Source organism: Colias philodice, chromosome 28 (genome assembly GCF_061535455.1).
Source record: "Colias philodice isolate Cphi_HAF_F1 chromosome 28, ilColPhil1 Martin Lab GWU primary, whole genome shotgun sequence".
NCBI classification, from domain to species: domain Eukaryota; kingdom Metazoa; phylum Arthropoda; class Insecta; order Lepidoptera; family Pieridae; genus Colias; species Colias philodice.
Genome location: NC_143113.1, coordinates 2,508,640 through 2,527,647, shown reverse-complemented (window position 1 = coordinate 2,527,647; position 19,008 = coordinate 2,508,640). Strand labels below are relative to the sequence as shown.

General features: G+C 33.5%; 1 protein-coding gene across 2 annotated transcripts; it reads right to left on the bottom strand.

Annotated features, from left to right (window-relative positions):
* Positions 1-9,927: 9,927 nt before the first annotated feature.
* LOC149476225 (putative ATP-dependent RNA helicase TDRD12) lies at positions 9,928-18,288 on the bottom strand. 2 transcript variants are annotated; one of them, XM_089712441.1, is made up of 4 exons: positions 17,870-18,288; positions 16,672-17,252; positions 15,695-15,961; positions 9,928-14,780 (listed from the first exon to the last, which is right to left on the bottom strand). In XM_089712441.1, the coding sequence occupies exons 1-4, from the start codon at positions 18,139-18,141 to the stop codon at positions 10,837-10,839; spliced, it is 5,064 nt and encodes a 1,687-aa protein (XP_089568567.1). In that variant the 5' UTR covers positions 18,142-18,288; the 3' UTR covers positions 9,928-10,836. The 2 variants fall into 2 exon arrangements, with proteins under 2 accessions (XP_089568567.1, XP_089568568.1); XM_089712442.1 differs by having other exon boundaries at positions 15,695-15,958.
* Between the last annotated feature and the right edge of the window lie 720 nt (positions 18,289-19,008).

The following is a 19,008-nucleotide window of genomic DNA, read 5'->3' as shown; positions in this document are numbered from 1 at the left end:
ATATATAAAATTCTCGTGTCACAATGTTAGTCTGCATACTCCTCCGAAACGGGTGGACCGATTCTCATGAAATTTTCTGTGCATATCGGGTAAGTCTGAGAATCGGCCAACATCTATTTTTCATATGTACCACGGGCGAAGCCGGGGCGGACCGCTAGTTTGTATATATTTATCTACAACACTGAACACACCCATTTAACAATTCAAGTCTACACTTAAACTGACTCTAGTTTAAGTATTTATTTTTGAACATACCGTATAGTAAAATTGCATAAGTGTGAGTACTGTGAACATGCTAGCTTTCCATAATCAACCTGTACTAAATTACATCAAAATTGGTTCTATACTAGATAATTATTGTGATACAAAGCAACAAAATACTACATAGTTACACACCTATATACATATATACTTACCTTGACTACCTCCTTGGTACAGTTTTTAATGCGTGAGCTTAGAACCGGTGGATACTGGGTTCGATTCCCGGTGTAAAAATATGTCGCACGAAGAAAATAAAATGTCGCAATCTGACAGATAAAATTATAGTTCATAAAGAAAATCAAACAGTTCTGCAATTGCTTCAACTTTTGTACCTACATCATCAATCATAGATGCTGAAATCCAGAACTTAGGTAACGAAAAAATCTTTGTCATGAATCCTATTTGGACAGAAACTGATACTGCATCATCAGATTTTAAAAACCTCAATATTCCTGGGACAGGCCTATACCCGTCGATTTTGAAAAAAAAACAGACTATAAAACTATGGATACTGTCCCTTGGAACAATTCATAGAAAGTATAACATATACTTACGAGTTACAGCAAACTTAACCTATATTGATTACATATAGCCTAATCACTTGCTTCTATTAGTTCAAATCGTGTCACCTAATATGAATTACAGAAAGGTACCTACGTTATCGTGTTCAATATTCTCTTTAATGTTTCATTTGTAGAAACCTGTACATTTTTAATTTTATGAAAGCGAGTGTGTTTTTTTTTTCTTTTTTTCACGTCGCATCTGAGCCATTGTATAGTATGATTTTTTGTTGTGAAATAGAGGTTTCAGAGTTATATGAACTACTTTTTATTGAAGGATCCATTATCAATTGAACCATTCAAACTCCGATAGATGGCGCTTTACAGTAATCTTACCATACCTAGTTCGAAATTATTGCAACAGGTTCATGCTTGTTATTTCTATATTTCTATGTTTTTGTATCCTTATGTAGACTGTATGTGACTGAATGTGTATTTATATAATTTATTAAAAGATCTTAAATTTTTAGTGGAAACTTTGCTGATATAATATGTATGGTTTTCTATCGAGCTAGCGCGCACGAGCAACTTTGTCTCCGCAACTATTTTGTCTCTCCACCCATGGGCTAGTATGAAAGTGCGCGCACGTAGCGACGCAACTCCCCATACAATTGATGGGAGAGACAAAATAGTTGCGGAGACAAAGTTGCTCGTGCGCGCTAGCTCTTATTTATAGAAATGTTGTATTGTTTGTTTCCCAAAGATAAATAATTAAATTAAATAAATTAGACAAGGTATTGGGGGTTAAATAAAACATGAAAAAAAATCGATGTTGTTTATTAAACCTTTCTTCTTACAATCAATAATAATGAGACTGAGAAACTTCTCAATCTAGCGATGAAAAGTTTCTCAAAACTATAACTATAAAACTATTCTAGTTTTTAATACTAAAACATCACAGTCTCAAAAGTTTTCAAACATAACAAGTACTGAAAGATATGTAAATTTAGGTTGTCACTTGTTATGAGATATTTTAAGATGAAAACAATTTTCTTAAACAAATTTTCTACAAAAATTGGTACTTTTGTCCTTCGAATACAAAATTGTAAAGAAATAGTTACAATAATACAATTAATGTAGGGTAATTGCGCTGGTTTGCCGTCCAGTTTCGGTTTTCGTCCATTTGACTGACCTGCTACAATCACGTGCATAAAACTTGAATACAAACCTACCTTCCCGCGCAAGTTTGCACTTTTTACGTTCCATAATGTGTAAGCAACAGTACTAACAACATAAAAATTTGATTTGACAAGAAGAGAGTTCAAAAAATTAACGTAAAAGTGGCCGCTTCCCGTCCGTGCCTTGCAGATGTCATCGCGCGAGAGAAAAATTTGCCGGCGAGAAAAGTTCATGGTAAGTTAAATCACTGTTTTAGCTAGTTTACGTAATGTTTTTAGTACGTATGTTTAGTTATAAGCCTATTAAACGCAATTAGAAGTGTTTATTATACTTTTTTTATAATACTCTTCGAAAAATTAAGTGGACGGATACTAGGTTACCAAATTCTCAAAATATTTGGTTTTCGTCCAAGTGGACGAAAACTCAAACAGCTACGTGATACGATCGTGATACGTGAAGTGATCTTTATTGCTATTAGTTTAGATTTTTTGGTTTCCGTCCACTGCTTTGTCAGTGCTGCCAAAATAAAAAAATATTTAAAGAAGTGGACGAAAACTAAATTTAGCTTTAAACGTTTTAGTTTTCGTCCATGAATGAGTATTGGAGTGGACAAAAATTAAAAATAGCTATTCTTTTGCATTACTTTTCGTCTTTTTTACGTATTGAAAAGTTTTCTATTCAGTATCTTCCTTATAAAATATAATTGGTGAGGGCCAGAGTGCTGTAGGTACCTAATATGTATTGTCATTCATGCAGTCATGTATCATTCTCCTTATGTGAGTCAATTATTCGTAGCATAAATGGGGGTAGGTCAGACATACAGGTAAATTAGCTTGGAGAAATTTTTGCGTTTGTAGTAGTGTATGGTCAGCAAATAAAATAAAACAACATTTTATTTTTAGTTTTTATTTTATACAGGGTTACTTGTAAAACACCAGCAACCTCGCAGGACAAGATAGCTAACATCATAAGTAACAACATTTGTTCTACGACTTTTGGCATAACGCAATAAATTATTTTTAAATGATTTTTTAAACTTTTATTGTACTCTCCTTACATTTCTAAGTCTATGTTCTATTAATTATCGGATGGACGACGCGACGCCCCCTTCCCCCTCTCGTTCGCTTTTTGTTTACGTAATTTTTGGGAGGCGTAGAGTTTATAATATTCAGACGGAAAATTAAATGAATATTTATTTTTGTATGAAAATAAAATCTAACAAATTATCAAAAGTCGAAATGTTGTTACTTATGATGTTAGCTATCTTGTCCTGCGAGGTTGCCGGTGTTTTACAAGTAACCCTGTACCTCTATATATAAGGGATTTTAAATTAAACTATATGTGTTTCTCCTCTGAAAAAGATGAGACTTTATTTTAATATTTGCACATTTAACATACATATAACTTTTACATTAACAATGTTACTAAAATGAAAAATTTACTAACCTGAAAAAGAAACGACATTTAAAGTTTAATTCTTTAGTTTGAGAAGTCAAAGGCTTGCCTCGACCATGTTTTAACACTGGAGCCATATTGAATTAACAATATAAAGTTACAACACTTACACACAAATTAAACACTAGTTATGGCCCTGCCTTCATACAAAACTGCTGAATACGCCGCCGTTCGCACGGGAATAGAATGTGGATGCGATTTCCCTTAGTTAGCATCCAAGCTTACGTCCTTATAATTATTAAACTGTATAAATTCATTCTTTATCACCGGTCTGCATCGTGCAGACATGGGTGTAAAAGTCTCATTTTAGCTATTAAATGTAGTTTTTAAGTACATCTGAGTTTTCATTTGGGGCCTCCGGCTGCGGGACATGTAATTCACTTCAACAAATATTATAACAATAATAACAAATAATAACAACAATCAACAAATACAAAATTTATCAATTAAACTACGTACATAATAATTATAATTTTTGAATGAAATGTGCTTTATGTTCTAACGATACCAAACGACTGCACGTGGCACCTGCGGACAGCGTAAACTGGTTTATTCTGGTTTTGTGCGTGTTTCAACTTTCCACTATCAAGTGACGATTTATTTATTTGTTTTGTTTCGTAATTATTATGGTCAAATATTAATTATGAAACAAATTATTATGGACACGATATTTTATTGTTTCACGGTAGTCGCCTTGTCGTTTGCTCAAGGACGTAAAATTGAATGATATATTTTTTTTTATAAAGTCAAAACCATTTTCTTTCAAATAAAAACTTGTTTTTATTGAAAACAAAAGTGTTGCTAGGAATAAGTATAAAATTAAATAGTAATGTTAGGATATCGAAACATTTTTGTATAGGCCAGAACGATATAGTGGAAACGCGCTCTAAGATCTGAGTAATATACACACCACTACATATGCAAAAATTTCTCCAAGCTAATTTACCTGTAATACACTGTATTTTTCTTGATTATCATTCACTTGAGTATCATCTTTTAATCTAGGTCTGTTTTGCCAATGCAATATTTTTTTATTCTACTTACTCAACGTATCCTAAGAAAGGTCTTATTGTTTTTAGATGGCCTCGAAGGAGTCTAAGAAAGCTAGAAAAAAAAAACGCTACGTACACTGAAGAATCTTTAATAAAGGCATCAGTAAGACAATAATGCATAGTTCAGTAAGGTATAGTATAGTTTATTTTAGTAGCTAAAACGTATTATTATGGCTGTGTTTAATAAAGTACGTTTCATTTGATAAACAAAGTATTAGAATGAATATTTCTGTTTTTTGATGTAATTTCTCAGCCCTATAATTATTACTTTATTCATTTACATTGTAAGTAACGCATTCCTTTCTTTATTACGAATGATTAAACAGTCATCACTAACGCATATAAAGACTGCCAAGTGCTACATAGATCTCAGTGTTGACTAGTTATATTGATTATTATTAATTTATTAGTAAAACTAAACCTGTAAGGTAGTGAGAAATTGTGATGTTGATTAAATAAAAGTATATATTTACCTGTAATTGGTTTTTAACTTAATCGTTGACCTACCCTCCTTTTTCTACACGGTGGTCGAAAACTAGCTTACACTAGGACGAAAACCAGTTTTTTTGGACGAAAACTAGCATTTACCCTACTTTTGCAGAAAATAATTTAAATAAAAAGATACGTCAAAATGATTTATTTTCACTTAACATTATCTTAAAGAAGACTATATAAGGACTAAATAAAAATATTATATGTTTAAGGAAGGGTGCTCCAAAATATTTATTTCGCATCACAAAGTTGGCAACTCCCATAACTGGACGAAAACCAGCGCAATGACCCTACTATAAGAAATAACACGAGAGGCCGGGTTAAATATTGGTTTGAATTTAATAAGAATGTACTGCGATTCTACACACCTAATTGATGTAGGTAGTTGATAACAAAACGCAGCATGTCAACTACTATAAGCAAAGTGAGGGTAGTTGGGTCGAACTTCGTATAAACAACGTCCGAGCCCCTAGGCACGATTGGTACGAATGCGCCACGAGATCGATCGATCGATAAAGGAAAGCGACTTTTTATAGTATTCGACAGCTAAGCATTTTCAGACTTGAAATAATGACAACTATTCATCCACAAAAATATCAAAATTTATGTCTTACTAATATTTATGGCACACGCTACATACAACAGATGTTATTTTTAAGTACCTACATATTTTTGGGTTGATTACTCAAAAGAAAATAAGGATCAATTCTGTATTCCAAAATTGGCTTACGTTTTCACTTTTTTTGTATTTAGAAACGATATTATATTTTACGCAAAAAAACAACATAGTGACCCTTATTTTATTTTCAGTAGTACATAATACAAATTATAAAATGAAGAGAAAAATATATATGTATTCCTAAATCAGGAAGGATAAGCTAGCATTTACAATGTTTTAATCAAACCATATTCGAAAAACACTTAAAACTACAACAACTGTTAAAAATTAAGGGATAACTTTGGCAATATTACAACCAAAAACAAGTAACTTAGCACCTTATTTATAAACTTTAAAATCAATCTATAGATTGATATCTTATAAACTAATTATATTTGTTTCTTTCATGCTTATGTCAAACAAAATGTGAGAGAAAGAGACACAACACTAAGGCTGGGTTGCACCATATTACTTTAGTAATTACCAAACATGTTAAAGCAAAATTACACTTATAATTTTAGAGAACTGAACTACCCCCGAGTATTAATTATTAACCTATGTTTATCAATAGGTTCCCAGATGATCCAGACGTAATACATCGAAGCAACTGGGAGAAAAGATTGGATTCCCACTAAATATTGTAAAATATGCAGCAATCATTTCCCAGAAGAACAACTTATTAAAAAGAACAAGAAGACAGTTCTGTATCCACATGCTGATGTAATCGTCGTTTGTGAAAAAGTTTTTAGGAACAATTTAATGCCGCGGCCACACACTACGAGTGGTATGGGGAGTAACGAGGAAAGTAGGCAGAGACATAGTGTGGACACGTTACTCGTCATGCCTCTCGTCGTGCTCATCGTCCTGCTCACTGCTCCCTATTTTATCGGTTTTTGCGCGCGAGTCAAAGGACCGGAAATACGAGAGCGAGTGAATGGCCACATTCTCGCGCGATCGCGCAAGACGCACACGTATGCAAAATTGGAAATTATGTCGTCGCCAAGCATGGAATGGTCAATTGAAAAATTGTTAATGTTTTTATGTTTGAGGACGACGACGATGTATATTTCTTTTTACTACATTTAAATAATTAGCTATACTAAAAATGCATAGCGCGCACGCGGTCACATTTTCAACGTCCATTTCGTGAGACAAGGCAAATGACAAGTGAGGAGGGTCGCGATTAATCGCGCGAGTAGAGCAGTGTGTGGCCAGAGGGCAATGTCGCGGCGAATAACGGCAGAGCGATGAGCAGCACGAGGAGCATAGTGTGGCCGCGACATAACACAATTTGACAGTTATCTACTTACACGAAATAATCTTTTACTACAATTAATGAGTCAATGTATTCGCCAGTGTATAGGGAAAGAGTTATTTAAAGAACATGGTATTTCTTACCATCATTCTCCTCTAGATGATCATAAAGTTATTTACAAGTACACAAAACAGCTATCGGAGCCCAATGAAAAAGTAAGAAATGTGTAAGTACACGAAATTAACATTGTTTCGCAATCAATAATCAATCTATTTATATTTCTTTGTATCTACTAAATTGATTATAAAGACAAAAGAAAAAACTCATAACGTTTTAATTAATTGATCCTAAAAATATTTACCCTTTCCCTGTTTTCCAAAACATCTGGGAGCTCGGGTACTGTGGCAACATTCAACTTATACATACATTGACAAACTATCTTTGTCTCAGTCGCGGTTACAGAGTAACTATATCTATTAGCTTCTCTGTCAACGATATTAAATCAAAAGTTACGTCTTACAATAGGTATTATAAGTAATTGAAATTGTGATAAGCAAAGTCAATTGGGAAAAAATGATATACGCCCCAAACAACACATTCTACGATCTGTAAACAAATAATTTTCCTGCGGTGTTCCCGAACAACTACAACATTGGGGCCTTCAAGAAAAGGGCTTATTTGTCCATAAAAGGCCGGCAAAGCACCTGCAACACTTCTAGTGTTACAAGTGTTTATGGGCGGTGGTGACCACTTAACATCAGGTGGCCCACCTGCCCCTTTGCTTGCTCTGAATAAAAAAATGAGGTTTACAAGATGACAATCAGCCATCCAATGGCCAAAAATTCCCCGAATTACTTTAACCTAATGTAATTTCTTATAAAATTAAAAAAATAAACTTTTGACATACAATTACGTAAAAATCTTAAAATTAGAATTGAAATTAAGAGTCAATTTCTTAAACCACTCTTTTTGTCTATCTATTCTAGCATTAACTTTAACTATGCTATTTATTGTATCTATACTTTAATTTTAAAGTAATCTTAAGTAACTTCTTGGCGCAGTTCTTACAAGATAACATAAATGTTATGCTGTGCATGTTATATATGTATAAACTAAATGAAAAGATAGGATGTTACTTAATACTAATAATATTATATACTTTATACTGTGTGATAAGTAAAAAAATAATAATTTCTAACTACCCTACCCAAAATAGGTAGGAATTTTGCACGTTCTTTAGAAGCTTTGTCTCTATATTTTTTCACTCATGAGATATTACTGTCTCTAAGAATAAATCACTCCATTTATTGGAGTGTAAAAACATGGTACGGGAGCTATTAACGTTTTAAAAAAAGTCATTTTAGTATAGTTGGGTTTTTGATATACTATATGATGAAATTTCACTTATTTCGATGACATTTTAATGATTTTGAAATAAAAAATTGCGTCTGGCACCTATTTTACAACGAAAAAAACGTCTTGCAATAAAAAAATTATATCTGATGGATCTATCTAAATTATATCTGATGGATCTATCTAAAGGCAAAAGATTAAAAATTACGCGTTAATAAATGACTTTAAATTACGGATATTTTCCGGTGCAGATAAGATGCGCACTAATAAGCGCAACCACTGTGGCCAGCCAGACAGCCCGGACTCTAACCGAAATAGGGAGAAACAGTATATCAAAGAACCAACTATACTACAATTCTTTCTTGTCAACGTTGGTAGCTCCTATACGAACACAACATGTTTAAAATTTAATCCAGATTTTACTTTAAACTGGTGTAATATTTTGAATGCTTACTGTGTTAATAATCTATAGCATATCCCAAGTGAGAATTATTTCATATGATATTAATTCTAAACAACAACAAAAACAAGTTTCTTATAATAAAGTAAAAAAAGGGAGATATGTGAATCTCACTCTTATACTTACAGTTTGGTTTTAATAATTAATAACCTTATTAGTATACAAAACTGAATTCGTTATTGAAAAAAAGGAAAACAAAAATAATCAAATGGTTCTAAGACTGGATAAACACACAGACATATTACCATCTCTTTCTGTCTCTTAGAAATACTCTTATAGCTAGAGCGAGAAAGATTTTAACTCGTTTTAAAAAAGGCAATGTTAAAAACGCTATTTGTCCCGCTCTAGCATAGTATGTTTCTAAGCGAAAGAAGAAAACAAATATATGAAAAAGCCCTTAAAAATAATATTAGAAAAACACACACAAAAATAAAATAAAAGACATACACTTTCCGATGTTGAACCAGCTAACGTCGTTTAACCATATCGCGATTCGACTGCAAATCCAAACAACATACATACATTATTTTCTCTAAAATTTAAATATGCTAATGAACACACAAGTATTTTACTATATTCAATTGTAATTATTACAAAAACAAAGAAAAAAAAATAATAAAGAACCTTGGTTGAAAAGAAAGAAATAATTATTTTAAAAGTACCCTCAATAATAAGTGAAACAAATGCTTATTTAAATCTTATGGTAATACTATATTATAAATGAAAAAGTGTTATTTTTTGTCTTTCTTTCACACCGCAACGAAGTGATTTTATGATGATGATATTGTTAATGGGGTGGGGGGTTAGTTAGGACTCAAGAGGCTAGTTTTTATCGCATTAAAATCTCTTATTCGGCATGGTGATGTTATCAACATGCGCAAAAACCAATTTATTTTCTGAGTCTCGAGACTAGGCGAGCGGGGGCGTCAAGTATTACGTAATTCAATTTAGGGGGAGGGGAGGGGGCTCGTCAAACGTTACGATACGATACTGTGTGTTACAAACTTACAAGGGAGAGGGGAGGTTCAAAAATCTTAAACGCTCCCTTAACGATTCGAAGTCCAATGACGAGAAGAACCATTGAGCCACTACTGACATCGACATCGACTTTTCCCGACCGACTAAGGCCCTTCTGGACTCCTCAACTCAAGCGACAGCCCAAGGTTTGTCATCCCCGTCAAGGAACCGTTCACCCACGCATTCGCGTTAAGATGTAGAAGCCCATAGTATTTTCTAGTGTTTCATTTTACGCGAGCTTTAACCCTCTCATATGTCTCCCCGTGACCACGCTCGCTGCTGTGTAGAATAGTGTGCGATACGTCGGGAAAATAATATAATGAATAAATCGCGTTTAAAATCCGTTAAAATCTTTAATTTCTAAATGTAAAGAAGCCCTACTAACATCGAGACACTAAACAAAAAACAACGACATTTTATTTATTTCATCAAAGTAAGCTTTTATGACTGAAGGAAAAAATGTGTAAAATTGAAACCTCCATCAATGGTACCTACATCGATTAATATTGGTGTTCCACAGGGTTTTACTTTGGGTTTAAGAATACTGTCATTCTCACTGTTACGTCTCCGTATATATTTAATAATATCATTTTACATATACAATAACACCGATTACACAATATAATAAGTGACAAACAGTGTTATTGTTTATACCAGGAACAGAAATAAAATTAATATGCTTTAAAAACTACAAATAGAGCTTCTCATTGTATTGCACAATGAGGACATCACTTCGAAAATCTGCTATGGATACAAAATGTATATGGGAAATAAAATGTATGGGAGCGTTTAATGTAAAATTTTTGGATATTTCTCGTTTTATTTAAAAAAAAAATATTAGGGCCATTTTCTCATTAGGTTAAGTACTTTCGATATCAGTTTAAAGTTTTTTGATATCTGTAATAGTTACGGAATAATCGCCTGTGCACACTTAACGATTACACCCTGTATATAAAAATGAATCCCTATTTCTCTTGGTCACGGCATCATGCGTGAACAGCTGGACCGATTTAGATAATTATTTTAATATAATATTCCTTGAAGTACGAGGATGGTTCTTATGAAAAGACGTGCGAAGCTGGGGCGGACCGCTAGTTGAATAAATAATGTTTGAGTTTGAGTTTGAGTTTGGAAGTAGATTACGTGTGAAGGCATTACTTATACCTATAATTAACATCATCAACGAAGTCATCATCGTCACTCTCAGACTCATGTTTATAATGCATTTCCTTTGCAATTTTGACCAACGAATCGTCTAATACTTCTTCATCAGACGACGCTTCTAACCCATCAACGTCGTACACAATCCATTTCTTAATTTCAGGGTCTTTGGTTAGCGTCATCCAGTTCTTCTGCAAAACTTTCGTAAGTTTCACCAAAATATACTGCCCCTTGTTCGAATGGGAACATTTCTTCTTTTCAACCACCGCGTATAATTCAAAATTGAAACAGTAGTTTGTATCGTGAATAATGGTCTTGAATTTCAAAGCTCTATCTTCGATTACCAATTCGTAATCCTCAACGCCTATTAATTGTATTTTAACGCTTACAGTTGTTTTATTTTGTCGCCAAGTCAATTTCGGTTTTCGAGTTTGATCTATGATTGTCAAATTGTTCTCATTTAATGATGATACAGGTGTGTCCGTCATTGTATCGTCAGAATCCAAATCCTTGTCTTTCGCTGGTGCAATTTCACCAAAACTTTCTACGGGATTAGGTTTTACATTATTAGCAGAAATAGCAGGTATCTCAACATTTGTTTTAGTCATAGCTTTTATTTGTGGCACAAAAGTAGCCAATAAATCTTTAGGATTAAATACTTCCCACTTATCTGAAGTATCTGATTCACAGTCAGAGTCAACTAAAGGTACGGAGCGCTTTGGTTGAGGTAGGAAAACCTTTGATAGTGAAACTTTTTGAAAGTCCTCACTTTTTACACTACTACCTGCACTTTGAGATAAATTTGTCCATTCTTCTTCATTGTTAACTTCGGTTTCTTCTGGTTTAATAGGCATAACACTATCCAAGTACGTTATTTCTTCCTCGACTTTCTGAGCAAGATTGAGGTCCATCATTAATTGGTTAACGATGACGTCATCGTCTGTGTTCGTATCAATGAGAGCAATAGCGTACTTATTTGCGCCCGTAATTTCAGCGGGTTCTTTGAGGAAATATTTTGCGTACAAATGTTTTGTTCCCTCCTCAGAGTAATTGGATAGCCAATTGATACAGAAATCAGTCCAAGTATTTCCTGGAGGTTTTACACCGATCAGACGGCATTCAATAGATTGGAAAGGCAATTGACTAATGAGTTTATTTGTTATAGGAAACACGTCTTTCGAAGCAACCATTCCCCAATCGCCTTGATCAACAAAGAAGCAGTTTATTGAGTCTTTTTCAATGCTATCAACTCTGGCTCTCTCGTGAGTATCGTCTTCTGGGAATTTCGCAATAACTATATCACCTACTTCTATATTTTCTAACGGTTCAAGCTCGCTTTCGATATGTTTTTTAATATCCATTAATAAAAGTTTCATGCAAGGTTCGAATTTGGCCAATCGTACAAAGAATTGATCTGGACTGATTATATAAGACACATAGACCCCTGTTACTTCATCTTTATCTAAATGGGCCCAATCAACGGTAAGTTTTTTCTTAGATTTCTTTATTTCAACAACTACTTCCTTCTCCGGAGTCATTGTCAAATCATTTTCGAGGCATAATTCTTTCAGCTTAGTTACATGATCGGGATTATCCTCTGCATGTTTGTCCAGTAATTCGCGTTTTAAATTGTGCTTAACAACAATTTCATCGAGAGACGATAATTCTTGACACGCTTCTAATGTATCAACAAATATACAATTGCCAATCACACCCACTATATTACTTCTTACATAGATATCCTCTTCAGCATTAACTATATTTTTAACATGATCTTTTGCCAGATTCGAGAACGTCACATCTTTGTCTTTAGGTTGCACATTTGCTAAACGAACTTGTACTACATACGTATTGATTTCTCTGAAATCTTTTGGTAAATGATATAGATGTATATCCCTAGAGCGTTCATATCTTTCCTCGTCTAATACATTAATCAATACATAATTCGGATTGCCTCTTTGATATGTATTTAAAATTTTAACAACTTGACATCTCGCGAACAAATTATATTTCACGGCTACAGCGCATATATCACCCACTTTCGGTATACCGTGAAGTTTCCTATTCGATGCTTTTCCGTAATACATTCCTAGTTTTAAGGACAGAGTATTGTACGTTTTGGGGAACTTAATTTCTTCATTTTTCTCAACATGAGACAAAAGTCTTACGGAATATGATGTTGCTGTATGATAATGAAGGATTTTGAAAGTAACTGTGCCGATTTTCGGTATCCAATTAGTCGGTTGATCGTACTCTTTCATAACTTTATGTCGATTCAGACAATCGTAGAAATCGGGACAGTAGCCTAACGATAGAAGCGCTCCACATATTGGAACAAGCTTTTTGGCTTTAGATACGTCTCGTTTCGCCAAAATCTTATTACTCAATTCATCCAAATAAGGCGGAATGTTATCTGTGCATCGTTTTATAAAGTTTAAAATCTTGGGAAGTTTTTCTGTATCGACATCTTCGAGGAGTATTTTTATCTTTATAGGCTTACGTTCAGTAGAAAATATCGATGGGTAATTATCATTCAATACGGAAAAACGTTTCCGGAACAAGGAAAATGAATTCGGTAACGAATAATGCACGAGATAATTCGCGTCTGTTATATTTAAATGTGATAAACTATCGTCCGTGCAAATAAGTATGGGACCTAGTATCGGAACTTTGTAATCTCTCCAAGCAGAACTTAAGTTATACATTTCGGTCACAGTTAAATCATTATGACCGACAAAAATGTATCGATCGAGAAATTTCAATTCCTTTTCCAGAATCGCAACATCATCGTTATACCGACACACTATAACAACCTTTTTGGAACTATCTGTGTCATTTAAGAACTCGATAACTGAATTAACTTTTTTATCTTTACCGACAAAACTGACCGACATATTCGCTTTTGAATACAGAACACATTCCGAGAACGATCCAATGCTTATAACAGAATCAGGAGCTTTTTTCGCTAACGACTCCATAAAATCACACCAAATTCTCGAAGCTACGATATACTGAACTTTCAATTCCTTATTAGCCCTCGTTTTTTCGAGTTCCCTAATTTTGTAGTGGAAAAATTTCACTTCCTGCCTATAAACTTGATCGAGACGTTCACAATCGTCGAGTACAAAAGCCCTGAGACGTCTTAAATCCATCCCACAATTCTTGTCTTGTAGAATTCGTACTAACGCGGGCGGAGTGCATATAAGCAAATCGCATCTATTCAAAAGTGAAGTCGTTATGAATAATTCATCGACCCCAGCGTAGCAAGCTAACACTTTTTCATGTAAACCAAGTAACATTTTGGCAATTCTCTCAACTACAGACACAGATTCTGCTGTAGCACAAACAATTATACATATAGGACTGCAACTATCCATTTCTGGAGTACCATCGCTAACCAAACGGCAAATACTAGGCAAATAACCCATAGTCTTTCCACTGTTTTTGGGACTAATCATGAAAATACTGTGACCCCTTAAAATCGTATACCAAGAAATAGATTGCAAGTCCATAGGAAGTTTTACCGACATATTTTTAAGGACAATATGAATATGTTGATTGAATGGTATATCTCGCATTGTGTATACTGGTTTTATAACTTTATTAAATTTCGTATGAACCATAACTACGGGTGTGACTAACTTTTCAACAAAATTGCACATGTAAGTGCCTATGTTTTCATTACTATTATCCAATTCTAAATTATTTGTATCATTGTTTATTTCTTTGACTAGTTTCTTTTTATCGTTTTTTGGATATGCAGTGTTTATTTTTTCTATAATATCGTTGAATTCATCATCGGAGAATGTACCTTTGTTTGAAGAATCGTTATTTGCTGCAGTTTTAATTAGCTTCTTATAAATTTGTTTCCTTTGTAACGCTGTAATTGGCGCTTGTTTCTTCTCAATGTTCTTTTCTTCTTTATTTGAAAGTAAGTCTGGAAAAATTAATACAAATTATCCTACTAATATTATAAATGCGAAAGTTTGTGAGGATGGATGTATATGTAATGTGTATGTGTGTATGTTTACTCTTTCACGCAAATAAGACTGAACCGATTACAATGAAATTCAACACACATATGTGTGTTGAACTTCATTATATCTATATAGAGGGTAACTTGGATTAACACATAGCATAGGTTTATCCCAGAAATCCCACGGGACGGGAATTATGCGGGCTTTTCTTTGAAAACGCGGGCAAAACCGTGGGCGTAAAGTTATACATAATATTGAATACTTGCGTGTTTGTATTGCAGTGATTATTTCATAAAATTAAATGAAAAATCAAACACAATTATAAGTGTACTTTGTCTGTGTGATTATGATAAGAGATTTACGAATTTCCTGACTAGTATTGCTCAATAATTTAACATATTGTACATCGAATTTGATATTTTATGTTTTATGACATTCAAATGCTTTAAATATAATTACATATTATCTTAATATATATAAATCTCGTGTCACAATGTTTGTCCTCAATGGACTCCTAAACCACTTAACCGATTATAATAAAATTCGCACACCATGTGCAGTTCGATCCAACTTGAGAGATAGGATAGTTTAAACATGTAGATACCACGGGCGAAGCCGGGGCGGACCACTAGTAAATTTATAAATATTAAAATTGCGATCACGAGGCGGTACTCGAACCCGCATCCTTTCACGCCAATCCAGGTTGGATGCCTGACCGACTTTCACTATTTATAATAAATTTATATATGTATTGTACATCATTCTACGAAATCAAATATTTGCTATAAAATATACGAATCCTGGGATAAGGGGCAACAAATTTTTTTTTGTTTTACTTTTTAGTTATTTACTAAGAACATCAATCAATACTTACCCTTATTTAAATTGTCTTTATTCATAATTTTGCTGGCAGAAGCTTCCTCATTAGATTTCTCTATATCTCCTGATTTTGTTATTATTTCATTCTCAGCAGTAACATTCTGAATATCTAGAGATGCATTTATATTTTTGTTCATATCAGCCAGAGCCATGTTTCCAGTATCATTTTTAATTGCTGTTTTATGAGAAAGGTTTTTCAAAATATGAAACCTTTTTTGCATAGCTGTCATTGGCTGGTTTTTCATTTCTTTTGTGGCTTCTTCTGAAAAATTCAAATGGAATTTCCATATATTTGTTAAGTTCTTATCTATACTAATATTATAAAGCTGAAGAGTTTGTTTGTTTGTTTGTTTGAACGCGCTAATCTCAGGAACTACTGGTCCGATTTGAAAAATTCTTTCGGTGTTAGATAGCTCATTTATCGAGGAAGGCTATAGGCTATATATCATCACGCTACGACCAACAGGAGAGGAGCCACGGGGGTGAAACCGCGCGGAGCAGCTAGTAATATTATAAAAGAAATATGTAATCAAATTATTAAGTCACAGTGAAATATGAATGTTTAAAAATACTAACTTGCTGCTCTTACATAGTTATCCCTACTAATCTCTACTAATATTATAAATGCGAAAGTAACTCTGTCTGTCTGTCTGTTTGATACGCTTTCCCGCTTAAACCTCTCAACCGATTTTGATGAAATTTGGCACAGACAATCTTTAGACCCTGAGAAAGAATATAGGCTACCTTTTATCAAAACACCACGCGGGCAAAGCCGCGGGCGGAAGCTAGTAGTATATAAAAAAGGTAAGTAAATATGTAAAATCAAATACAAGAAAAAACAAATAAAAAATATTACTTAAAACTTATAAGATTAAATAGGAAAGAACATGCATTACACTAAAATCAATTGCATGAACAAAAAACAATAAAATAATATAAAACTGCAGTATTTTAATATTAATCATTGAATACCTTGCTTTATCTCTTGTTTTTCAGGCATTACACCAACTGCATTCTTTTTAAAGTTATTCTTTTCGCTACAAAACGATACATCTGACCCAGAACTTTTAGAACTAGACAGTTTATCGAAATAATTCTTAATAGCGTTATAAGGAGGCTTATCAGTATCATTAATTTTTAATCTGCGACATGCTCTACCCATAGACTCTTCCTCATTGTCTACATCCTCTATGGTTTCCTTTTTATTCTTCATGAAACTAAGAACTTTTTGGTATTTATTATTGCTCATTTCTGACAAGGCAACTTCAACTTCTGTAGAATCATGACATGACGAGATACTTTTCTTTCTACATGGTATATCCTGTCCCTTTTTGGAATAATGCGATTCTATGAAGGAATAAATGTTTTCTATCTGATTTTCATTGAGTTTTAACTGTATTTTCCCACTTGTTAGTTGTTTGTGGAATTCAGAGTCATTTAGTTGAGCGAAGCCTGTTGTTACTAACCATTCGGACAGCTTTTTTAATTCCCCATCATGGGTTTTGATAACTACTTCTCCATATTTGTGGATGTTGTCCTTGAAAATTGAGTTCCTGTAAGCAAGAATTAAAATAATCCAGATTTTTATAAGGAAAAATGTTTTAAACATAAATGAAATGAAATTTCTTATGTATTCGTTTTTGCCTTGCTTTAAATCTCTAATTATTCCACTATACTATATTTAAACCATGGAAACACTATAATCATAGCTTTTGGGTAGAAAAGTAATCAGTTTCTATGTCATGCGCTACCATATTGCATGTTATGGTTGCATCAATGAGAAAGAAAAATACGTAAAAAAATTGATGATTTGTGTTGCATGGAGACCTCCTTAGGTTTTTAAACTTTCAAATATATTTTTATTCTATTGTTTGTATATCAAACAATGGAATGAAAATATATATGAATGATTATTATTGAAAACAAAATCCATACTAATATTATAAATGCGAAAGTAACTCTCTGTCTGTCTGTTACTCAATCACGCCTAAACTACTGAACCAATTTTCATGAAATTTGGATTGGAGATATTTTGATACCGGAGAAAGGACATAGGCTACTTTTTATCCCGGGAAAATGACGCAATCCCGGAAATCCCACGGGAACGGGAACTATGCGGGTTTTTCTTCGACTGCGCGGGCGGAAATCTAGTAAAAATATAAATTTATACCTTCTATCAATGTAAGTCGGGCTGAACCACGTCTCTCTAGCACTAAGAAAGAATTCATGCATCAAGTTGGCTGTCGCCGGCGCCCATTCCCGGCAAGACATATCTACCAGTTCATTTCTCTCTAAATCAATGGTAATTTCATGTGCTTGAAGACCGTATATACCGATTTGTTCTAAGGCTTTCGTCTCATCTCCTGAATCACAGACTTCGACCCATATAAAGTAGGGATTTAGGTAGTGAATAACATCAATTTTGTAAATATCTGATGGCATTATTGCTATTTGTTATAATGGTTATGAAGTTATAAACATAGGTCGCAATATGAGACTTTCGAAGGATATTCTATGGATATTCTCCAAACGGTCTAAGGATGAAAATTTGAAAAATTCCAAGTCCACTTTATAAATGTGCAGATAGTGCAGTACGTACAACTTCAAATAGAGCTCCCGTACTAATACCTAATCTGTGAATAGAGCCGAGAGCGGCTGCCGGCGGCTAGGTCTTTTGACATTAATATTTAGCTACAATAAGGCTGTCCGCATACGTACGGTTTCCTCATTAGGTTTCCTGATCCGAAATTCAGATTAGGTTTTCCGTGATCCTAGCGCAGACGTTAGGGCTGATTTTTCAATCCCAAGTTAAAACTAATTCGTCGAAGAATATATTAAACTACCATTTTAAAAACGTATTCTAACTGCCCGTATTTGACAGTTTACGTGACATTTTAATATTATCGTTTATTTATACTTTATTGGACGGATGAGTTTTATCCAAGCATTGAAAAATCGGCCCTAAAGAATATTTATTTGAGTGCATGTTTTTATTGAGAAATTAGTGCGCCGTTTGTAGTTATTATGTTTTATTTAGATTTCGTTAATTTTCATTGATGTACATGCAATATTGACATATAATTATAGTGGTTAAATGCAAAAAAGTGAAATATACATATATTGATGTCAGCTCAGACTTTCTCTAATTAATTGTTTCAATCTTGGTTGTACATATTTGGTTTCATTGATACAAACCCCGTTTTCCAATTACAGAGAGCTTTAATTTTTTTTCCAACAATTAATAATTACTAACGATAAATCGATTGCACGCATCAATTCACGCGCATTACTTTTTCTGTGCTTTTTCTA

Bases quoted from the DNA above. Each gene is read 5' to 3' on its own strand.
- LOC149476225 (XM_089712441.1), bottom strand. From the start codon at position 18,141: ATGCCATCAGATATTTACAAAATTGATGTTATTCACTACCTAAATCCC. The intron at 17,253-17,869 runs GTATAAATTTAT...TCTTGCTTACAG, and splicing joins CCGACTTACATTGATAGAAG to GAACTCAATTTTCAAGGACA. The intron at 15,962-16,671 runs GTATTCAATGAT...TGAATTTTTCAG, and splicing joins AAAACAAGAGATAAAGCAAG to AAGAAGCCACAAAAGAAATG.